The 24,850-nt window shown below is 39.1% G+C and overlaps 2 protein-coding genes across 2 annotated transcripts; one reads left to right on the top strand and one right to left on the bottom strand.

Annotated features, from left to right (window-relative positions):
• Positions 1-13,248: 13,248 nt before the first annotated feature.
• Positions 13,249-20,744, top strand: slc1a5 (solute carrier family 1 member 5). The gene is made up of 8 exons (XM_004075403.5): positions 13,249-13,968; positions 16,724-16,766; positions 16,886-16,954; positions 17,042-17,208; positions 17,420-17,653; positions 17,801-17,995; positions 18,083-18,217; positions 18,334-20,744. Exons 1-8 carry the CDS (start codon positions 13,436-13,438, stop codon positions 18,539-18,541), a joined length of 1,584 nt encoding a protein of 527 aa, XP_004075451.1. The 5' UTR covers positions 13,249-13,435; the 3' UTR covers positions 18,542-20,744.
• A 1,163-nt stretch (positions 20,745-21,907) lies between these two features.
• On the bottom strand, positions 21,908-24,780 carry fkrp (fukutin related protein). Its single transcript, XM_011482553.4, has 3 exons — positions 24,629-24,780; positions 24,363-24,542; positions 21,908-24,188 (listed from the first exon to the last, which is right to left on the bottom strand). Exon 3 carries the CDS (start codon positions 24,122-24,124, stop codon positions 22,526-22,528), a length of 1,599 nt encoding a protein of 532 aa, XP_011480855.1. The 5' UTR covers positions 24,125-24,188; positions 24,363-24,542; positions 24,629-24,780; the 3' UTR covers positions 21,908-22,525.
• Between the last annotated feature and the right edge of the window lie 70 nt (positions 24,781-24,850).

The following is a 24,850-nucleotide window of genomic DNA, read 5'->3' as shown; positions in this document are numbered from 1 at the left end:
ATCCAGACATCTAAAGAATAATTTGTAAAGAATTTAATAATTGAAACGTTTACTGAGGAAGGATCAAAATGAATAAATGAACAAACTATTTGATTTCTCAATGTTATGTTCCACAAATTTAAGAATATATTAACTTGCAAATTTGCAAAAATGAACTTCTTTTGGAATTTAAGTTGGCTTTTTAAGAGAGAGAATGGTATGTTTGTCCTACCTTTTTAATTGCTGTTTAAGTTCAATATTTCATCAGATCTGCTTAACTTTTTCTATTCTGCATTTTGTCCCTAAGCTTTTGTGTGGAAACCAAAAGAATTTCTTACTTTCAGCTCCCTTAATCAGCTCTCTGGTTGATCAAATAAGCTACAACTGCAGTGACTATTTTTGCAAACATGCCAACATTTTGATCTAACCTCTGGAAAGCTCAAATCTAGAAAAAGATTTGCCCCATAAGTGCTGGCCAAAACCAGCACCGGTGGCCAGACTTCCAATTTTTAGCCATTAGTTTATATTTGACACTTGTAACCTCCATTTACACCTTCATTTCCATTTTAAAAAATCAAATGCTAATTGGATTTAATGTTGAACTTTCATTTATTGTTTATGCAGCTGACTTCCAGAGCGGTCGGTGGCTAAACTTATTTCTAGGGGTTAGTTCTCTCCATTGGGGTATTGGGGTAGAATATAAAAGGGACAAACATAAAAGTTTTGAAAAATGCTTTTAGAATTATTGTTACTGCATGGAAATTAAAGTTCCAGCATTTTATCACAGAAATAAACGAATATGAAGAAGTTACATTGACATCTCTCAACTGTGATCTCACAAATAACACATTTGGTAAAATATACAAGTTTACAGAACTGAAGGTGTCAAATGCTGAGGAAAAGCACAAGAAGTTTAACCCTTTTTCTGAGAGGAAAAAATGTTGCCAGGTGATTGTAACAATACTTTGATATGCCATTACAAGCAAAATAGTGCATTTTATGAAATGTTTAAAATACAACAGATTATTTTTCAACCTTTGTATATTTTACATTAATTTGTGCACAGTGAAAGCCAAATACTAAGTTTATTTTTTCATGAAAAACTAAATCATCTTCTAAAACCAATCTGATGTACACAAAGACAGAATAACTGTGAGTGCTTTTAACCTAAACTGGGAGGAAACAACAAGTTACTGACCATTTTAACATGGACATTGAACAGCCTATTCAGATAACCTCATATTCAAAAATCCTCATAGATTTACTATTTGTAGGTCACTAAAACCTTCAATTATTTGACTGGGTGATCTGATCACAAAATTTTTTTCTCTCCATAATTCACCTAGACCCGATTTATTGAGATACAATTCAAAATGTAGCAATGTTGCTATAATCTGGTGTGTTTATCTCTATCAATGCCTGGATGGATGTTCATTAATCTGGATTCTCCCTATCAAATAAACAGTTAAATAAATTTGTCAGACTGCATAACCCCCCCCCCCCCCCCCTCTACTTTTTGGCTCTTCCAAAAATCTGTAAGATTAATTTGGATCTCCATTAATCTCCAGCCCAGGAGAAGTAATTACTGTGGGATCTTATTCTTGGATGAGTCACCAGAGTGCAGGTGCAGGCAGGAGCCTAGCAACCAATGATGAATTGCACCTTTTTAATTGTAAGCCGCTCTCTGAGCTTACAACATGTCTAAAGCTAAAGTGTTTGAATGGGTGGTATGTGGGGTTTAATCCAGGACAGTAGGAGACAAAAAAGGGTGGGATTTTTGCAGCAACTATCTGGGTTAGAGTTTAAAGTTAATGCAACACAGAGACTACCTGTGCAGGCTTGTGACTTGGAGAGAATCGTTTTCACGTCTGCTTTTTAGGCCTCACAGAACCACACGGGTTCGGTAACAGTAGGAAACTGTGTCAGAGAGAACAGGAACAGATTATCCAACGTCATGCCAGTGATGCACTTGATCCCATCCACTATTAAAGCGAACAGCTCAGGCCAGCAGGCATTATCGACTGCAGTAAAGGGATTACAGGCTGCCGTGTGATGTCTCATGCTGATGGACGGAAGAAGGAAGCAGTGGAAAGATGATCCATGCAGAAAGAATGATGGTGAAAGTGAAAAATCTTAATTTATTTGAGATGAGCACTTTGTGTTCTTGACACCACTGAACTCCTTCTGAAAACAAGTATGAATCCAGGTGGCCTTTCAGTTCACTCCGGGAAAAAAGGATCTCTCGAGTTTGTGTTGCATGTCTAGCAGAAAGACCTCCTTCTGTGATTTCATTTCAATGAGATTCTGAAATAATGCTGGCTTCTTTTGGCTTTGTTACACTGACTTTGCCTTCTTAGACTCAGACCAGTACTGTAGCATGTGGCACATGAGAAAGTATTTGCTACTGAACAAATGGGTTATGAAGGGAAGGCGCGCGGATGTGAGTGCAAAGGTTTTTAATTTGAAGAAGTCCAGAGGGAAGCAGACGAAAGATATGAAAAACTTCAAATATGGCATTCCTGACCTAAGCTCACCTTACACTCAGTCCAAAGCAGGAGAGCCACGAGGATTTCAAAGGGAATTTTCATCAACAGACCTTGAGAGTCCATGATTGTTGTGGAAACATAGCATCTGCCCTGCAAGCAGAAGAGAAGTTTCATCGTCCTCTCTTACAGCTTCAGCCACCTCTCAGGTTTTTACTTGTTTTGATTTTTTTTTTATTAATTTGCTTTCATGTTGACAAGAACTGAACAAACTATATGTGAGCTATTTCTCCCATGTATGATGGCTTTGAGAAGGTCATGTGCTGGAAGCCAGCCATGCCAAAAACAAACATCAGAGACAATTTCAGCAAGGAGGAACACTTATTCATCTATGTATCAGATTGTTTGCAATTATTTGTGAAAAAATAATTTACTCAGTCAGAGCCAGCATATTGTCATGTAAACAGTAAAGCAATTTGCACATGTTGCATGGATGTAAACATCATGAAACAGACGTATGCAGACGGGCAAATTCTCTGCAGAGGCCTCAAGGTTGTTACAAGAAAATCCACGTAAGCACACATTTAATTTGTAAAGATTTTCTAAAGAGTTTGTTTGAAATGATTTATGTTTTTAAATTGATATTGAGGGTTTTTTTCATGAGGAACAGTTGTCTCTTTACACTACATTCAAAAGTGGCTCTGAAGAGAACAAAGGAAACAAACTGTCTACATTGGACATCTATTCAAGTGTTTTCCAAAAAACAACGTTGCGTTAACCTTCTGACATTTGCAGAATTTGTTTATAGCTTGTTCAATTAACCAAAGCATCTAAGCATACTTGAAAACAAAACCGACAGTAGATTAATAAGTTGAAGTTGTCCATCAAATAATTAGAGATTCAATCTCAGGCTGGACAGTTGTTGTGTCTTTGAAAATTCACACTAAAAATGTAATCTCTAGGGGTAGAAAATAGTAGAAATGCTTCAAATGTTGAGTGTTACCTCATTAGCATTTTATTGTTATAACGTGAAATTATAGCATAAAAAGACAACTATTTATGTAAAAAGATTATTTATCTGGCTGTTCTCCAAGACCAAGTCTCTGCAAATCTTACGTGCAATGTGGACTGAGAATGTAGGTGAGATCATCGAGATTTTCTCAGTCTCTGAATCGCAAAAAAAAAAGAGACAAATGAAAGTTTTTTTTTTTTTTTAAACAATATGCAACTATATTCCTAGGCAAAAATCTTAAAAGATAGAGGATGTCTCTATGAGCAAAATGAATTAAAATAACCAATCTGCATTCTGAAGCGATTCTGAAGAGACTCATGACAGAAAAACGTTGGTTTCCTGCAATCAATGATTTAAGCTAAATCTTATGTGCTTGTGTATTTAACAAACAAATTAGAGTTTCTGACGGACTAGAGCCTGATGCCAGGAGGGTCTGAAAAAGTTTGAGTCCAGTATAAGACGTGTCAGTTCTGACTCTGGCTGCATGTCTCAGAGCTGCAACAGTTCCTGGACATATTGGAAGCTACAGCCAATCACCTGTGTTGCAAAGTAAATGATACACCAGGACTTGGCACCGTCTCTGCTCATGGCCACAGCAAACCAGAGGATGTGATTAAAGATCGGAATGTTCCTGTGGAAAAACTGCCCATCATCTCAGGGTTTCCAAAACATTTCATTATTTTCTGTAAGTTGTAAAAAGTCACGCATCCTGCCAGAAAGCAAGCAGGAAACAAACAGTTCAAAAAAACAAGCAGACTTTTGCGCGTGCTTCAGTTAGTCCAGCTGGAGTGCTCCCAGTAGATGCGGTTTCAGGTTTCCAGCTATGACATAAATAAGCATGCACAGACAGAGGCTTTGCTGTGACATAAACAAAATAACTTAGATTTCACCTTGCCTTCCTAAAGGTCACAAGCAAACTAAAGTAGGAACTCCAGAGAGCTGACCCCTGCAGGCATGCAGCATCACAGCTGTCTATAGCACGCAGATGCATGTGCATACAGCACATGACAAGACTTACGATGACTCAGCAGAAAGGGCCTACTTGTAAATGTATATCCCCTGCAACGGGACATCTTACATAACAGAGCATACTTCATAGCTTCAGTGAAGAAACTTGCCTTTGTGACATTAGTTTCATGAGATTCTCCTGACATTTCAGAGGAACAGTACAGTTGCAACATTTTCCCCCTCACCTCTTTGTTCTTAGGGTCAGTCCTCAAACACAAAGAAAGCTAGTGTACAAGAACAGAGTGGGAGGTAGAAAATGAGGCAGAAAAGAGCTGGAGATTCTGAGCTTGTTCGTCCCGTACAGTATCGTATGACTTCTATGGGTACAGGAGCTGGGGAAAGGGAGAGGAGGCGAGAAGGGCGTGTTGATCTCAGCAAATCAGAGAACTCACTTGTTTGAGCTGGTTTGTTCTGGTCCAGCCTGAATGTTCCCCGCAGATGTCCTGTGGGAAGCTCGCAGTCTGCCAGTGTTTTTTTGGTCAACAGGTTGCTTGAGCACCCAGACACTCGTATGACTCGTTCGTCTTGCTGCGAATAGCTCAGTGGATACAGATAGAATTGCTCAGTCTGCTATTGCAAAGTCAGCCATTAGTCTAAATATTACTACAGACCGATATAAGTGAAGACTCTCATTCATGGCAGAAAAGGTTTTAAAATGGAAGACGTTTCACCTCTTTCTCAATTTAAAAAAAAAAACAGTCCAAACAGAAATCAGAAAAAAATAATACAAAACTTTGACAAAGAAAAAGAATTGAGATTTTTTGCAGGACGTTACAGAACATGCAATGTATGCTTAAGAAACTCAGTGTCGTTGTGCAAAGACTTTGCATGTTTGAGGTTTTGCAGGGAGCGGCACGGTTAATTCAAACAAGGTACATGATAAATCAACCAATGGCTTTGTTTCATGACAGTGTCATTTTATGGATTAATGGATGGTATATTACCACCTGTTGTTGCCCTCCTTCTCTGTGTGGTGCAAGAAAGTTCCTTTGGGTCTCAGCCATGTTGTCCAATTCAGTTTTATTAGCAAATAAAATACCACCTTTGAACGTTTTATTTGTTGTTTTGTAGTTGAAGGTTATTGTTAGGTAACAATAACCTGACAATTGTTGCTTCTTGCTTGTCAGGGTTTTTCCCTTTACCAAAGTTTATGATTCTCCTGTTTTTGCAGTGGAATCTCCAGAACAAAAGACAAAAATGTCTTCTCACTCTGAGTTGAAGTCATGTTTTGATCTTTCAAAAAAAAAACTCTAGAATCCTGTGATGGGCAACAGTTTAATGTAGCACATGAAGTTAGATGAGCAATGGAGAATCATCCAGTGTGGTTTTGGAGCCTAAAACTAATCGATCAAAAGTAACAAAAGGCTCAAAGGAAAAAAAGATTTTTTGTCTGCACAAGTTGATATATTTATAGGACTTGTCTTGCCTTTATCTTCAAAATTGCAAACATTCGTTTGATTGCAGTTTCACATGTGCAAAACACCTAGCTATGGTAATTATAACCCTGACCGTGAAAGACAAGCAGTTTCACAAACTAGCAGCTCAAATTTCCTCAGTTTGTTACAAAATCAACATAGTTTAGCATGACATATTTGAAATGGCAAGTTCAGACATCCATGTTACAAAGTCCACAGAGCATGCTCTGTCTGCACATCATATTTTTCCAAATGTTTTAAAGTGTCTCTTTATGTGAAATTTAACATCCACATTATTCATGACATGCTCAGACATGTGGAAGAGGCTGCATGTTTATCTGAAAAATATGAAAGCTCATCTGAACTTCAGTGTGGATCAAACTATTACACTCTTCCTGAAAATGGGGATGTCTGTCCACTTGCAAACAAATCCTGTCTCTACGACCCCATCGCCTGCAAAATGCCTGTAGAAAGAATTTTCACCGAGGGGTGAACAATCTTAAAATTCCCTTCGAGCCATCTACGTTTCTCATCCGGGTTTGTCCATTTACCCCCTGCAGACAGCCCAAATCCACCAGTAAGGGCAGTTGTAACTGAACATAAGCAGCATGCATCATGAGCAAAAAAAAAGAAAAAAGAAAAATCCAAATCAGAAGAAAAATGGACGACATGTACTGCCCTATCGTGTGTATTCCACAACCGTATCCATGGAGCTCAACCTAATCCTTGGGTGTGTAAATGCATGACTGTGGTACTATTTAAATATAAATGAAATAATCTCTGTAAAGCACAGGAAAAATAATTTCTGACAAGGTGAACTCCACTTTTTACTGGCTGGTCTCACCCTTATGAAAATGATTTATTCATATTCCCACAGTGAGTCTGAAGTCAGTTAACATGCAGTCAGATGAGAATTTACACTATATCATCATGCATGTCTGTGATTCATAAAGTGGATCGCATTGGCTCTGTTTGAGTGCAAGCTGAGGGAAGGTCTCCGTCCTCCAGTGGGAGCATTTTGACCGCACTGTTTTAAACAAACAGCCATGACCTCTAGCAGGTAACTGACTCTGCCTATTACAGAGAGAGCATGCAGAGAGATCCGATTACGCAACCCTGAGAGGAGGCAGGAGAAGGAAGATGACTTGTATCCATTGTGCTCCCTGTTATCGGGAAAAGGAAGGGTGGATTGATTTTTACAACACGCATCCAGCTAAAATGGGAAAAAAAACTACTGCATACTGGCCAAATGAAAAAATGTTACATAAAGAATAAATAACCCACCTAAAACATTAATTCACTTAAAAGTGCAAAACACATGAGAATCCAAGTATTCCCAGAAGGAAGTGAGGTTCCAAAAAAAAAGTTAAATGTTCAAAGTCAACATAGTTGAGTTGCTGTAACAGCTTTCCAATACATGTTTCGTTTAAAGTAAGACTGGCTTAAATGAATTCCTTATGTGGATATGTAACGCATGTTGATGATTGACTCAAAATGAGGAGAATGGGTGACAGAAGTATAACTGCCTGAAGCTCATTTTAACTGTTGCAATGAAGCACATAACAAAGAATTTGGAAAAATATTTAAATATGTACCGGTACATCTGGTCACAAACAAAAAATTGTCCTGCAAATCTGTGGTTCCAGGCTAGATCTAGATGAAACCAAGCGTATTAAAAAGAAAAAACTTCACTTACATCTAAAAGTTTGTGTTTACAACAGATGTGTCTTTTCTTGCAGTTTATCAAGGGCAAAACCTTCAGACCATATATAACTGAGGCCAAATAAGATCTTTGACTGGTACAAATAGGTTAAAAAAAACTAAACTAAAGATGATGGAGCTCTAACCCTAATGGTGGCATAAAGAACACCAGATTTAAGTACAAGTTTATGGGCTACCATTGAGCAGAATTATGAGTCAATTTTATTAGAATCGGCAAATTATATTTAGGTTTTTTTATGTTCTGGTGCTCACATGGAATTTTTTTTCATTTGTTCTCTCCCTACAGTATTTAGTGTAAAGCTAATAACTTCAGAGAATTACATTTTTAAAAACTTGGTTTGGGATAATGTTACCACATGGGCATAAATGCTATTAGCAGCTTAGTATGCTGCCATTGTGATACTCAAATGCAGAGCAGTATGCTGTGAAAACATTTAAACTCAAGTAAAGTTATTTTTTACAATCAAAGGCAGGAATGGTTTGGGGCCAGAATTGTGTTTCTGATTCGTATCTTAGATTTAAGCAAGATTATACAGTTTAGAGCTCTAGAAATCAAAAGTTGTCAACCCTTTACCAATCTAAACACCATGATTAAAGAAAGGAAGCAGTCTTTTTCTTGGTCTTACCTCCAAATGTCTTATAAATGCTATTTTTAAAGAGGGAAATAAACACAGGAGAACCTAAAAAAGGTCAAATAGAGTTTTTCTTTCGTGGTGTAGAAATACAAAAGTTAAATGTAAACTGTTGGCCAAATCGTTCAATTTATTAACCCAATGGTTGACGAAATATATATAAAAAATAATTAGGTTACTTTAAAGTCCCACTCCGATCATCTTTTGGTCTTTTTAATAGCATTCCCAGTGGCCTAAATAAAAAAAATCTGTCATTTTCTATTACATACTTTCTGCAATGATAGATCATCAGAAACTCACCTCTGACTCTGAGTAGTTTTAAGACAGCTCGGATGAGGAAAATTAACACCTACATGGATCTACAGTATTTGACTGCAAGTGGATGCACCGCGATGTAGTGGAGCGGAGAGCTTGTGGTCCGCCGACCATAGCAGCTACGTCACTGCTACAAGGTGTTCAAACTGCATTTTTTGTCTGTTCCTGGTTCACAACTTTTTGAAAAAAAATGAATACTCAGAAATGCAATTTAAACCTTAATTTTCTTTATATACCCTGACCTACAAAAGCTATTGTTCATTGGTGTTGTGTTGCTGAATGTTAGAATACAAATAAGGAATCAAAAAAAATGACAGACTTTCATTTTACTGAAAAGGCCTAATTAGTTTTTTGGCTAATAAAGGTGGAAATAATTGATGGTTTGCAGCCAATCAATACAAAGACTGCGCACATTCTTCAAGCAGACAATCAGGACCAACTGGTATTTTCACTTTGGTTTTTTTTTAATCAGCTCATTTATGCCATACCTGTGCAAAACAAGCAACCCTTATCACCATATAAGTGTCTCATGAGGAATGATGCCATTTATTGTTGGAGCTCTCTAGCTCTCACAACGAAAACAATCCAAACAGGAAAGCTTTACAAGCATTGGTGATTTTATCCAACACGTTCATTTTTTGTAAGCGGTGGAACTCTAGCGTGAAGGCTGTGCGTGGAACCACTCCTCTTGTTTTCTCTCTGAGCATGACTCAGCATTGTTTCCAACACAAGCTCACATGTTTTTTTAAGGTTGCAATGCGAAGTAGAGGAACAGCAGAACGTCTTGTAATAGCAGAAAAACAACAAACCATTTCAAAATCAAACTCTTTTTTTCGATGGAAGTAGTTTGAGAGTTGACCCCACCATGTCCAGTAATACAGGACATTTAGTGATCCAAAAATAAAAAAACTTTCTTGCAACCTCGTTAGTAACTTTTAGACATTCTCCTCATTGCATTTGTTTTATATATATATATGGAGGGGGGGGGGGGGGGGGTTATTATCTAGGTTCATTTCCCCTGCTTACGTTTATCTTGAGATTACTATCTAGTAGTGCAATCTCAACATGACTCAGCACTTTACTCTCTCCTCTTTTATTCTTTTATTTCACTCCCTCATGAGTTTTATCAGGATCTTTGAAAGCATTTTTATGAATCATTCCATTCAGGAGGGCTGAAGGAAAAAAGAAGAGGTTGTCAAGCCCTTTTAGTGTTTTGCTTTTTACGCATGACACAGCAAAATCAGAGGCTATAGGCCAGGCGTGTCAAACTCAAATTCACAGTGGGAACAATTTAAGCAGTGAAGTAAAATCACGGGGAAAACTCAATATTTATTGAAAAATTCACTGCAACTGATATGTAATGTTTACCTTTTTCATATGGAAACAAATTTTAGTTTAGCTTAAACACAGAATATAGAACAACCAAAGCTTGATATTACGAAAACATAAGAAATTAAATTTGAATTAAAAGACACATCAGTGATATTCATTCAAAAAAAATGAAAAAATAAATAAAGTATGTCTCCCCCCATATCCTTTCAAGTTCCTTTTTCAAGTAAATCTTTTTCAAAGCCAACAACAAAATAACTAAAAGTAATAATGTCATTCAATAAAAACCCACCATTTCAACTATTATCAGACCATGACTTGTATTAGAAAAAGTTCATAAGTAACACATATATATTCAAGCTCAGTTTGCTACAATCTGATTTTCTTTGCACACTGATCCCTGGCATCTTTTCTTAGATGCAATTTCATCAATGTCTGGGGTCAGACTCTGAGCTGAGGAAAACCTAGCAGGTCTTTCCTCAAAGCTCCTGTTGTGCGTCTTTCGTTTGGCCATGTTTGTGGAGGGTGAAACTAATTATTCCTATCTGACTGGAGCATGGCTCTCAATGACTGTCTACAGAAAAAAGGAGGCTCAAAGCATTGTGGGATTTGTAGTATTATTGGTACAGGATAAGGCAGCTCTAATGCACATTGATATGATCTCGCAGGCCAATTAAGTATATACTGTGGGGCAAATTTGGCCTGTGGCCCTGAGTTTGACACGTGCTATAGGAAAGAAAAAGCTTTGAAGATTCATTTTCACCTTTTTAATTTCCCTTTGTGCCATACCCCCTTACCTGTTGCTAGCAGTACTTTGTTATCTTTCCTCCCTCCACTTATTTTAACTGAACAAGTGACATTTCTTTGTCATTATTGCTTTAAACATGTTGCTTTTCCTGTTTTTGCAGGATAGGTTTATAATGGCAAATGTACCAGAAAACAAGGTCAACTTTGACATTTGTATGCGCCAAATAGTACAAATGGATCTCCACATCATGCGGCACCGGCTGTTTGTAGTGTGTGTACATAGATGCCCCCCCCCTCCAGAAAAACTTTCTTAGTTAAGCAGATTGAGCCATTGCAGTTGCGCTCTCTCACAGAGAAAGCACTTTTTCACAGACCACAGTGATTCCATCAAATCATTGTCACAGTCAGGGGGAACAAAGGGATGAGCTTAATCAAATAAACTAAACACTGGGAGATCAGCCTGCTTGCGGCTTGAGTTCTGGTACTGTGCGCTTATTTTACTCCCAAAAGGTGCTTTTCCCACAGGTTTCAGGCGGTCAAAAGGTTTAAAAAAAATGAGTGTAAGCTAACTCCCAACTTGTCTTGGACCCCTGTGCACAAGTTCGTAGATATCCAGCTGTTCTTATCCCAGACGATGAGTCTGTTACTTGTTAAAGCTTAACACAGCTTAGTAGAACCTGCAGAGTGCAAAACAAAATGATAATTTTTACTATCGCTCATATTTTCATTCAGAAATTCTACTTCTACTCAAACTGGACTAGAAAAAGAAAAGGGAGGGAAATTTTGAGCACATTTTAAAAGATCTGATGGAAGTGCAAACTAGAGGAGTATATACAGTACAGACCAAAAGTTTGGATACGCATTCATTTGAATGAGAAGGTGTGTCCAAACGTTTGGTCTGTGCTGTTGGTAACGGAACAATTTGGGAATTAGTTTAGTATTTTATCTTCTTTGTGTTTTTTTTTTTTTTTTTAACAAAACAAAATTAAATATAATGTATTCAAATGTAATTAATAGTGATTTATAAAAATATATTTATTATATTTTTATATGATAAACTGCTTTATAATTTTCATATTTGGGCTGAAGGTGCTGCCTGATGACACAAATGCCACAGGTTACACTGTGACTTGATGCCTCCTAATTATGAAAGTATTGAAAAAATCCCTTATGCCCTCAAGCACATTTGCATATGTGGGTTAAAGGAACTTGAGCTCATTGTTACTATATGATGAAACAGCTGTAAAGGGTTTCACGCCAATTGAAAATGATAACATTTGCAAAAATAGTCACATTTTTCAGAACTTCCAGATCTCTGGGTTTTTGAACATATTTCTGCTGTTTAAAATGCTGCAGGATATAAACACAAAGTTTTTCCTTAAGTTTCTTTACATTTCAAGGAAAACGTACTTTAATAGAAAGATTGAATAAATACTTTTTTATTATTTTGATTTGAATTTTTAATGCAAATTAAATGACTGTATTTAATTTGCCATAATTAACCAAAATTAAAATTGATTTATATTTGAAAAAATGTGTAATATTGAACTTTAATAACAAGAAAATGATTTCAAAAAGCAAATTCACTCCACTATGTTTGATTGCAGCTTGCTTGGAATGCACCATTCTTGTTATTTATTTTGAGTTCTGCTTAGCTTTATTATTTGATGTGGCCGTGCTATGCGCTGTCATTTGATGGTGTGTTAGTTGGCAACATTGCCTCCCATGAGAGAGTCCTAACTGTTCCAGGCTGGAAACTTTCTGTGTGGAGTTTCCATGTTCTCCAAATGCATGTTATTGCTTTTCTGAGATATAAAAAATGTCTTCAATGGCGATAGACTGGAGACCTGTCCAGGGTGTCCCCTGCCTTTGCTCTACGAGTGGCCAGGATAGGCTCCAGCAGCCCCCTGACCCCGAAAGTGACAAAACAGGTTTAGAAGATAAAAAATGAATGGATCTTCGATTGATGAATTTAACCTGAGTGAGGTGTAACTGTTTCTAAATCCTAAAACAGCCAGGATAGGCCCCATGACGAGAACAGAGTGAGCATGTAAATGGATAAAGCACTTTAAGAGAGAGAACTCTAACATAAACTTCTGTTTTATCTTATATTTTAAGAGAGTTGTAATCTTTATGATTAGTATCTTGTAGTTTGACATAAAATAACTACAACTTTGCAAGAGCCACTTGACAGAACATTTCCTGACAAAGATTAAGCCCAAAACTAGTTTCTGTCCTAGCTTCTACCCATTATTTCAGTGTTATGTCATTGGTTTGGATGTTACCTTAGATGCAGAAAATTTGACAAGATTTTTTTGTTGTTTTCTGCAAATATTCTGGATATAATATTCTTGATTCAGAAAAAATGTTCAATTCACTGAAATCCTACTATGTTGAATGAGTGTAAATAAGATATCTATAAGCACGCATGCAACTTTACTAAAAATATTTACATCCCCTTAATCTTATCTTGGTTATATTATTAAACAAAGGGGAAGAAAACATAGTGGGGGAAACGCGACTCAGCTAAAAAAGGGAACGTTTGTGAAGCTAAAATCGAACTGTGATTGGCTGTTCGAGGTTTTACGATTAGAACACACCCCGTTACGTCAAAGGGGCGGAGTAAAACGCCGGCGTTTAAGGCGGGCATCAGCGCCGGCGTCTTTCCTACATTCTAAACTCTGTTCTTTAGTTTTACGCGCCAAATTCCCGCGTTCTTTCCGTCATTTCATATAAGTTTACTTTACTGTTTAGTCCTAAACTAAGATCTGTGTTTATTACGACGGGGACACGATGGCTGAGAAGATAAACATGGAGGAAGTAAAGACATCCAACGGCGAGGCGCACTTCGATGAGCCGCTGGTAAACGGACTGAACAGCCACAGGAAGACGGAACCGGAGACCCTGGCCCAAAGAGTGAAGAGGATCGTCCGAGCGAACCTGCTGGTGATCCTCACCGTGGCCGGGGTCATCATCGGGGTCTTCATCGGACTTGGAGTGCGCAACGTGGCGCTCACGAGAACGCAGATAATCTATGTGGGCTTCCCAGGTGAGCTGCTCATCCGGCTCCTGAAGATGATCATCATCCCCCTGGTGGTGTGCAGCCTGGTGTCCGGGGCGGCCAGCATCGACCCGAAAGCCCTGGGCAAGCTTGGCGGCTGGGCCATGCTCTTCTTTCTGGTTACCACCCTTATCGCCTCTGCCATCGGGGTCGTGATGGCGTTCATCATAAAGCCGGGCGAGGTGACCGTCACCAAGCTCGCATCCTTTGATGAAGAAGTGCCAGCCCATAAAGAAATCATAGACTCCTTCTTGGATCTGATAAGGTGAGACTCGCACCTGACCTGTGCCCCCTCTGGGCCCCAGAACACGCTGCGCCCCGGTGCGTAAAAAAGATACGTTTTATGATCCAAACAGCTGCTGCGCCAACGCCAGCTGAACGCGCGTTTCAAAACTTCATTTCAGTCAGTCTGAAGTTGTCTTTTGGATCGTTTAAGAAGGAGTGACGGTATGTGACGGGCAAACAGGTGAGCGCGCTCTCCTGTAATGCAAATACGCCGTTGCATCAGCTACTGCGTCTTCACACGTGCTATTCCGGGAAGCAAACTAATGAGTCCCCCGTTTTCAACAGAACACTACTCAGACACAGACTAAAGTATATTTAATCAAATCAACAATGCTTTAATAGTTGCGTTTGACTTTTATTTGAATAAAATAAAGGACAACAGCACGTGCGCGTTAGTGAAGAACTTCCTACTATAAGCCCTCCCCCCATCTATCTAAAAGTAGTAGTACCGGTATCTGATCATCACGGATGACGTCACAGGATTTCCCTTTAATTTGATTTTTCTGTAAGTAGCAGCCAACCCACCAATTAACTATGAATGGGATGGTTGCTTTTTACACCAGTTGAGCCAGTTGGCCTTGGTTGTGTGTCTGGTATGTTGCCTTTTCCCCATGAGTTAAATCTGCCTTTGAGAGACATGCAGGAGAACTGCCACCTCACCCTTATGTTGGGCAGAAAAGGAAGCAGCTGTGAAGCAACTGAGTCACACAGTCCCTTTGAGTTTCACACAGGTTTCAAGAACATCTATACTTAGTAGTACACAGAAGAAAAAAAAACAGAAAAGTAAAATACAAAAAGTTCCTCTGCACTTGTATCAACTTTGTTAAAACTTTAGACTTAAGAAAAAATATTGTGTGCATCTCTTAAGTGCTTTATTGTCCTGACGTTAATCTGAGAGCTAAATTCAGCTTTCCATGAAAAGGGTCTATAAGATTCATCACCGTTTCCATCTTCTGCCTATTTGTTCCTCAAAAGCTCTTCAGGTGCTCTTTAAGTGATTAATGTTCAGAAGGGCAGATTTGACTTATGCAACTACAGAAAAGAAACCCTCCAGTGTCTGTTTTTTTCTTTCTTCTAAAAGTGTTTTGTACAAACTGCACTTTGGTCTGGGCCCATTTTAGCTATGTCCCGATGTGGTTTACATTGACACATTTGGCTCCAATTTAGGAACAAAGACAGGGCAGGGCTCCATTCTTTGGCTGTACTTGTTGTGCAGGAGCACAAAATATTTTTCAAAACTTGGTGCTTGTGTTTCAAGAGCTAAAATTCTGGAATGGAGACTGGATGGAGAGGAGACTTATAAAGAGAAACGTTTAGCTGAAATTAGCTGAGCATGACTCAACAGTTGTCAGTCTCTTCCAATTAAAACAAGATTTAAAAGAAAAAACTCTTTACACGTTCCTGCACAGCAGGCCTGTCATTAGAGCAAAACTTTTCAGAGTCCAGTCAAGTTAGAGGAATTGATTGGATTGGATCTTGTCATCACAGCCTGCTCTTTGTTTTCATCCACATTCAGCTTTAAACATGGTTGTCAGAGTCGCACTCTTACATAAGACTGGAGGTATAAACACTGAATGAGGACTTTCTGTCACATCCGTGTAAACATATCTTATCACCTGTGTATTTAAGTTTCCCTTCATAAACCGCAGTCGATGGCTGACAGTGATGTGTCACTTAAGGATTTGCTGAATGTTTGTTTTAAATAATTAAGATGCTGGAGGGGTTTTTAAAGTTGGTCACAATGAAATTACATTTTTTTCATTATTTATCAGACTCTGTTGGGTGTCCACACTTTCAAATTTCAAAAGCCCAGTTTACCAGCCTGTTTCAATGAACTGTTTTTAGGCCTAAAAATATTTGCTGCTGCAGATGAACTTCCATCAGTCTGTAAACGTATAAAAACTACAACAGAGTAGAGATGAGATTATCACTTTCATATGTCTGTGTTTGATATTTTGTATTGAGTGGAGAGTTGTAGATTTTTTTATGGCTATTTCAAAACATCTCTGTTTCCTAAAGGGGGGGAAAACTGGACTGGCTTCTGGGAATTTTTATTCATAACCTTCCCCTTTTTTGAAATATGATAGTTATTTTTATATATTAAAAGAATAGCAATAATGAAGAAGTAGAAGCAGCTGAGCTAAGCTTTGTAATTTCGGACACATTTTTGTCCTATTGTGTTTTTTTTTTTTTTTTTTTGGAATAAGTTTTTGGCTTAAAAGTCCCAGTAAATGTTTCTTTCTGTTATTTAATTAGCAAAGATTTGCAACACCGCTTATGCGTTAAGCATATAATTTGTCTAATATTCCCTTGAAAGCTCTGGAACATTTTTGTCCCCCATTTTGCACCGCTTTAATCCAGACTGTGTTGCCTGCTGCCCCATCACATGATGTCTAAGCCTAATACGATATGTTTCTAATGAAAGAACTGAATGGTGGTAATGAGCTTGTTAATAAGTTAACGCTTTATTACTCTGAATCTATTTCAACCAGCTGAGTGTAAGGGTATTGAAGACACAAGAGCTCTTGAGTTCTGGGTAATTCAGTATCACTGTGAGCATGTGCACCAGCGAGCAGGGAATTATTAACTCCAGCACATAAGTGGAAAATCTAACGGTTACGAGTTCAGTTCTCTCAGCTGCACATCACATGACCGTTACTGACTTTCAGTGGGAAAGACTGATGTTCTGCTGCAAAATTATCATCGGAGGTTAAAGTTCTCCTTTCTGTCCACAGAAACATTTTTCCATCAAACTTGGTTTCTGCAGCTTTTCAGTCTGTGAGTATTGAATTCATGTTTTCACATAGTCATGGTGGGGTTGCATAACACAAATAACTGGATAAGATCATTTTATAACAACTTGTATTGAAAAAAAAACCCTGTTTCCTTCCAACTAGTATGCAACCTCCTACAAACTGATGAAGAAAAATGGAACGGACGGCAACCTGAACATCACAGTGGAGAAGGTGAGCAGAGAAAAGTGGATGACAGCAGAATGTGCCATCCGTGCTCATATTTTTATTTATTTATTCCTTTGCTTGTTCCTTCATCAGGTGCCGTTTGGAACCGACCAGGATGGCATGAATATTCTCGGTCTGGTTGTGTTTGCCATTGTGTTTGGTGTGGCGTTAAGGAAGCTGGGGGAGGAAGGAGAGATCCTCATCAAGTTCTTCAACTCCTTTAACGAGGCCACCATGGTGCTGGTCTCCTGGATTATGTGGTAAGGAATGCCATAACAAAATATTTTAAATGCACAAGCCTGATGCAAAAGTCCAAAAATGACTTTGTATAATAAAAAACACCTTTTCACATCTATAGAATTCTAAAATATTTAGTTTTAAAAGCCTTTGTCTCCCAAAACCTTTGGTCTTTTGTGTTGTGCTCCAGAAAGCCGATATTCAGTATTGTTCTGTATTTTCTTTTGTCTGCAGGTACGCTCCTCTTGGTATCATGTTCCTCGTTGCTGGCAAGATAGTGGAGATGGAGGACGTCGGCTCGTTGTTTGCCAGTCTGGGAAAATACATAGCTTGCTGCATGATTGGCCACGCCATTCATGGCCTTCTCGTCCTGCCTGGCATCTATTTTATTATTACAAGGAAGAACCCCTACACCTTCCTCTGGGGAATATTCACAGCTCTTGCAACAGCGTTTGGAACCAGCTCCAGGTATTCAGCTTGCTGCTTCTTCCTTGGAGCTCAGTTTGCTCTGTTGGGTTGTTAAAATATTAAGACTAAGGTTCCTCTGTAGCTCTCAGCATGCACACATTCTTCCAGACCTCATGCACTCACCGCCTCCCATTTCCTGTCTCCTAGCTCTGCCACTCTGCCCCTCATGATGAAATGCGTGGAGGAAAAAAACGGCGTCTCCAAGCAAATCAGTCGTTTCATTCTGCCCATCGGGGCCACGGTGAACATGGACGGAGCTGCGTGTTTCCAGTGCGTGGCTGCAGTTTTTATTGCTCAGCTCAACCAAGTGCCTCTAAACTTCATCCAAGTCATCACTATCCTGTAAGTCCTGCAGCCAACGAACCACAATCAGTGACAATCGCATCGGCTGTCTTGTTTGATCTTTAACTTTGTTTCTGTCTGTTTTAGGGTGACCGCCACAGCTTCCAGCGTCGGCGCAGCAGGCATACCTGCAGGCGGCGTGCTCACCTTAGCCATAATCCTGGAAGCGATAGGACTTCCCACAAGTGACATTTCGCTAATCCTGGCTGTTGACTGGCTTGTGTGAGTATAAACTTTACAGACAGAAGTCGGTCACTGATGTCAGATCTATAATCTGCAAATTTAATATAACACCGTAAATCTAGTCATCAGGCCTGACTTTTGCTGTTTTCCCTTAGTGACCGCACCTGCACAGTCCTGAACGTAGAGGGCGACGCATTCGGCGCCGGGCTCCTGCAGTTCTTTGTGGACAAATCATCCAAACACGTGGAAGACGCAGAGCTGAGCGACATTAGGCTGGACGGAGAGATGTCAGCTGCTGCTCCAGAGCAGTCGCCCCTCATTGAGAAGCGAGGCTTGAGCGACAAAACAGACACTGCAATGTAACCCCCGCCTGCATTCAAACCTTTCCCGCCCCGACTTTTTTTACACTCCTTCTACACGATGAAACACTTCTTCAAGCCCTTTTTCCCTGAAAGAAAAAAAAAAGCACAAAAAGAGAGGATGGACATGCACACTACAATGCAAGGAAACACCCTCTGACCTCAACACCTTTTGTGGGCATGAAAATTGGCTAAATTCATATGAACATTGTGTGTTAGGCTGAATTTTGTGACTGTTAAGTCTAATGACACATTTCTCCATTTGTGCTCGTCACTATGTTCATATTCTATTGTGTCTGTTATCCACCGCTATGCTGTGCTGGCATTTTGTATGGCCCAAAATCTAGACCGCTGCCCTTCAGTGGGTATTAGGGATCTTATAAAATAGGAAAAATGTACATTTATTCAAACAATATTTTAATCACAATCATGTATTCAAATTTACTTGGAACTGACTGGTATGAATTGTCTTCAGAAATCAGAAATATTTCTGGATAAGAGCTCCTTCACAGTTGACTAAATGGGGTTTGACAATTTTTAGAGTGCAAATGGATTCCATTAAGTCTTTTTATTTTTTTATTTTTTATTTTTTGCTAGTTATTGTGGCATCATTGTGTTTTTAAATGTGTATTTCTCTTTAGTTAAATTCTGTTTTTCATTTTCAATGATTTGATTAATTTTCATGCAAGTGTCAATTAGTGCTGTTCACGTTGATTTATTGAATAAGTTAAATGTGTTTAGGGTGATGGTCACGGATTTAGACACTAAAATAGATCTTTGAAAAGTGTGGAAAGACAAATGCAGTTAATTGTAAATTGGTCTGCATCTCTATTTTTTTTTCTTTTGGAGATTTTAAGCCTTTATTCTCTGAAAGTGTGACCAATAATCTAGCTTCCTTGAAGTCGATACAAAAAAAGAGTGAATGTGAAGAAATAGGTTCATGTAGTTTACAGATTATAGTTAGGAAAGAAGATTATCAAACACAATGACTTCTCTAAGTGACCAGGTTTCTGATTTTTTTTTTTTTTTTTACAAGTTTCAAAACCTAAAATCTGCAGGATTAATGAAACAAAAAAGGGGCAACACATTTGCAACATGTCAATTTTTGAAGAGGTTGTGATGAACTTGCATGGTTTATTTACATCATCCATAATGATTGTGTTAAAAGTACGAGGTCATCAATACCAGGGGGAAAAGAGCTGGAAAAAGCTTGATTTAAATTGTTATATGGCATATAACCAGCTTAGAATTTTATGTTTATGAAATCTCAAAGCATAGATGTCATACACCTGCATGAAAATGGACAAAAGGCTGTAAAAGATAATAGCTTTATGAATGTGACATTGCTTTTCTAGCATCCCATCCCGTCATAAAAGTTTTAGAATAATCTAAAACTGAACCAATGATTCTCTGATGTTGATGCCTTTCCCATGTTGACACAGAGCAATAGACTGTTCAAAAGCAAAATGATTTAAGCTTAGTTGCTGGAATCTCACAACCAAATGAAGGAGCATTATGCACACCGGCTTCAAATGTGTCAATGTTGATTTTTATTACTACGTTGTTTAACTACTACTTAAATATTCTAAGACCAAAAAAACTCTCATAAACATACATTGTTTGCTCCAGGAACCTATCGAAGGATGGCGTGTCAGAATTTATGTGATGTTTAGGGACATGTATGAGTGTATGGAATGTAGTGCTCTCTGGCAGAGATTTCTATGCAACATCAGAAAAATGGTATGTCAAGTTTTGTAAAAAGTATGGACGCTTGATTTTCTTTTTTTTCTGTAATAGGGTAGACAGGTGTCATTATCTCTGTATATTTGCAACAAATGTGAGGTACTATTAATACTTTAGGTTTCCATGTGTTTGTCACATTTATATATATATATATATAAATATATATAAATATATATATATATATATATATATATATATATATATATATATATATATATATATATATATATTTCTAATCAAAGTCCAAAGAAATCTCTAGCAGATGCTGGTGAGTTTAATTTGATTGGGTTTTTTTTAACTGTAAAGTTATCATTCCTCTCTGAGGGATCACATATGAATGTGTTCTTTCTTTGTGTTGCCCATGGTAGCTGCAATTAATTTATTAAAATGAGGCTTTATTTTCTAAAAATGAAAATCAGAATGTACAGTCATTAAGTAAAAATAATAAAAGTCCCTTATTTTTAGTTTTTTTCGTTTCTCCTTGTTTTTATTTCAGATGTGGTTCCAAACACGTACTTCAACTTGTTTGTTGAAGTGCGCTAGATTTGGCCGACACGTGCTTTTTGCAAGTAAAAAATACTCTACACTCCCGATGATAACTAATGGGCTCATTTTAATGAATGAAAATGTAAACATACATCTAGGAATATTTCCGGTTTAATTCACACGAGAAAGAAAGAAGAATTGTGAAATTATTACACAACTTGTGAAACCGATTAAAAAAAAAACACACACACACACACACGCTTATTTCCGGTTTCCCCCGCACTTCCTGTTTCATTAGAATTCCTGCTGTTGTTGTGCCACCTAGTGTTCAGAACAGGGTACACTTTGACACTAATTTGACCAGTCCTCACGACAAATTGAAAACGATGCTTTTTAATTTGTTTTTTTACAATTAAATATTTTTTTAAATTCCGTGTGTCACAGCCAGTAATAGAAGTAAAATGATTATTTTTTAATTCACCGGAGATAAAGAGAAGTTTGGTATTTTTCTGCAGACTTTTGACTGACATAAAAACGGTTTCTTAGCTTCAAACAGAGCAGTTCCTCCCATTTTATCAGGTGCAAGTTGCAAAACATTTGAGCTTAGTAAGAACATACATTAATAACTAAATAATACATTCTACTTTTATTTGAAATTGTTCTCCGCATTTGACCCATCCCCTTGGGGAGCAGTGAGCTGCAGACGTGCCGCGCTCGGGAGCCGACAGCTGGCTGCAGAGAGCAGGGATCGAGTCGCCAACCCTTTCGGTTCCTGGACGACCCGCTCTACCACCTGAGCCAAACACAGGTTTGCATACACAGGTTCCATATGCAACACAAGTTTGGAGGTATTAATGAGTTAAAAAAGGCCTGTTACAAAGATCCACAAGAGACGAAACAAACAAAAATAAAAACACTACAATAAGAAAAAAAGGACAAAATGTAGCTTTGAGACCCTCTTTATAAATAGAGATGGGAAACCTAGGCCAAATCAGAATACTGGTTGTATTATTATGACTACATTCCAAAACATTTAAACATAAAATGTGGCCTAAAAAGGCAAATAAAACTAAGATGAATGGAAAATTGGTACTGAAATGTAAATTGTAGCATATAAAACCCACAACATGAAACACCAAAGTCTGGCACACTTTCTTTTTTTTTTATCATGGTCTTCTGTATAATAGCTATGGATTTTTTTGCACATCAACACGTCTCTTTTCGTTTTGCAAATGCGTTCATAGAAATACTTAATACCAAACGGTTTTGGTATAACATTCATAAACTGTGTGTAGATCAAATAAATATAAAAAAAGAGGCAGTCTGGACAAAAGGCAACATTATTGACAAATTTTAAAATATTTGGTGGCAATGTTAGTAACAGCTTTATACCTCTCAGCTTATAATGTAAAAACTAATATCGGAATAATTTAATTTATTTCTCAACTTTAAACACTTTCTTACACACATAATACAGTAAAACAAGTTCCGTTTGCGTAAACATACACTTCAGTTTGGACTGACATTTTTCAAGTATGCAGTAAAAGCCTCCCAACGGAGAAAAACCACACAATTAAACACGTAAAAACAAAAATATAATTGAATAATTTTTGCTAATAAAGAATTTTGTTATATCAGCAGTCATCCTGGCACCATTTTTGTTGGATTTTGTGGCAACATTTTTTGAAGACAACCTAAAGAAGATTTTTTTTTTTTGGACAATTCCGCAGTAAAAGTTCATGCAAAAGTTTATTTACACTCATAACTTGCTTCTGTCCAGCCTCTTTTTAGCTGGGTTGGGGTACTGGGGGTTCTCAATCACCCCCTCCCCAAACTTGAGCTCCAAGAAAGCTTTATGGTTGTTGGGGCCAAAAGCTGTGATGCCGGCAAAAGGCATGGGCACCAGCGGCTGCAGGAAATGTTCTGGGAACTCCACATCTTGCTTGTGGTCTGTCCATGTGTCTTTGGTCATGACGCCATTGCGCGAATAGAAAGGCCAGAGGTCAACGTGCAAGTGGTTGGCCTCACTGTACTGGACTCGGTAAAAGTCTCCTTCCACAGCGCGCTCCCACACGTAACCATTAGCATCTACCAGAGAGCCCGAATCCAGGTTCTTCAGATGATCACAGTTGGGCACATCCTCCAGATAGATCCCCAGGTCCACGTCGTAATCCCACGGGATAATGTCTTGGTGGCGAACAGCCCCGAGCAGAGAACCGCCTTCGAGCCAGTAGCGCACGCCAGAACTCTCCAGGATGTTGATGACGTACTTTGTGGTTTCTCTGAGCGCTCGCAAGCAGCAAGGGGGTGTCCAGCGCTCTAAATAAAGGTAGTCTGGGGTGTCATCCTGTACAGTGCCGAAGCAGCGGGGGGTTTCTTTACTACAGCCAAACCACTGCTCCTTCCCATCAGACAGCAGGAGGCGCTTTACACCAAAACCCTTCATGAGCTTGCCTGTAGCCTCCTTCATTCGAGTGTCTGCTTTCCACTGGTTGTGTGCGGAGCTGAAAAGTGGACGGTGGGTTGCTGAAAAACAAGGGCTTTCCAGCAGTTTGACCTTCCAACCCCTCAGGGCAGTTTGGATGAAAAGTGCTGGAAAAAGAGGGCGGCCCAGAGGGACAGAGAGGTTAAAGAGATCCTCTGTGCGCATCAGGACCACAGCATCTCCTTGTAATGCAGTACAGACGCTCCCACTGCTTCCAGACGCCGCCGGCGAGTAGGTGGCCGTCCACTCCCTGAGGTTCACTCGCAGGTGGAGACACTGCACGGCGGACCGGACCAACACGGGTGCAGCTACCATCCGCACAGGACCCCCGCCCTCGCCTTCTAGCTCCCTGATGAGCCTCTCTATCACCCGAGGTTGTTCCAGCTCCACCCCATCAGGGACCAGAAACACAAACTCTGTCTGGACATGAAACTCTGGCCTGTGAGCTTGGGGCGGCTGGTCCGGGCTGGGGGAGAGCACAAGAAGCCGGGCGCCGTCGGGAAGCACCAAAGGAGGATATGGAGGCACGTCAGCCACGGCCAGGAAGGGCAGGTCAGCACGCTGATGGAGGAAAGAATTTGCCACATCTCCCACAAAGTTTTCAAAGTTCTCAAACTCTCGGAGCAGAACAGTCACTCTTGCACTTCGACCGTGTCCTTCGACTCCGACCAATCCACGATCACCTCCAGCCCCCCCAACGGCCACCAGACCTCCTCCGAGCCCCGAGGCTGGAAGGATAGCCCTTCTGGATCCTCGTCCAAGCTCTTTCCTCTTCTCCATCATCTGCTGTTGGGCTCGAGATACATAGTAGAGTATCAGGAGGTTCAGGACGATAGCAGCAGTCAGCAGGCCTTGGCAGAAACTAATACGCATGGCAGCTAATAACTCGAGAATTCAACTTGAGTTTGCTGGTTTATTATAGTCCCCATGTGGACTCCTGGATGAGGGGAAAATATAACAAAAGAAAAGAAATACATAAGTATATTTCACTTATCGTGTAACAAACAATAAACACATGTGTCCTACAGCCTGCACATGAGGTATAATTAAAAAAACAACATTCATGTAGTGAACACATCCTTAATGCAGCTGCAAAAATCCAGAATCTAACCTTATTTTGATGCATCTGCATCACTACATGCAGAACATGGTGTGATCACAACCTGCGCCACTTATCGGAAGGTTTTCAAGAGCTCTGCCAATGACATCGGCTTTAGAAAGCGTACTGCAGCGGCATTTGTGGTCCCATTCACACAGCTTGTTATAACAACAAACCGGACCGGGTCGGTAGCTGCAGAAACAAATGCTGACATGTATTATATATTTCTTTTTGTACAACTGTCATCTAAAATCGTATAATATTAAAAACTAACGTACACAATCTGATGAAAATAACATCGTGCCATTTGTAAGACTTTTAATAAACATTCAACCTTAAATTACCCCTACAAACCCTTAGCATCACGCTAGCATACTGTCTGCTTCTTACAGAAGCAGCGTCATTTCCGGTACAAGGCTTTCAAAATAAAGTGATATTTTCCAATGATCCCGTTTTATTATTTCTATCGTTTACTAGAGTCAAACATCTGCTCGGAATAC

The sequence above is a fragment of the Oryzias latipes genome, chromosome 13 (genome assembly GCF_053564925.1).
Source record: "Oryzias latipes strain Hd-rR chromosome 13, Olatipes_Hd-rR_3.1".
Taxonomy (NCBI): Eukaryota; Metazoa; Chordata; class Actinopteri; order Beloniformes; family Adrianichthyidae; genus Oryzias; species Oryzias latipes.
Note: the sequence above shows the minus strand (reverse complement) of the source record. Positions and strands in the feature narration are given on the sequence as shown.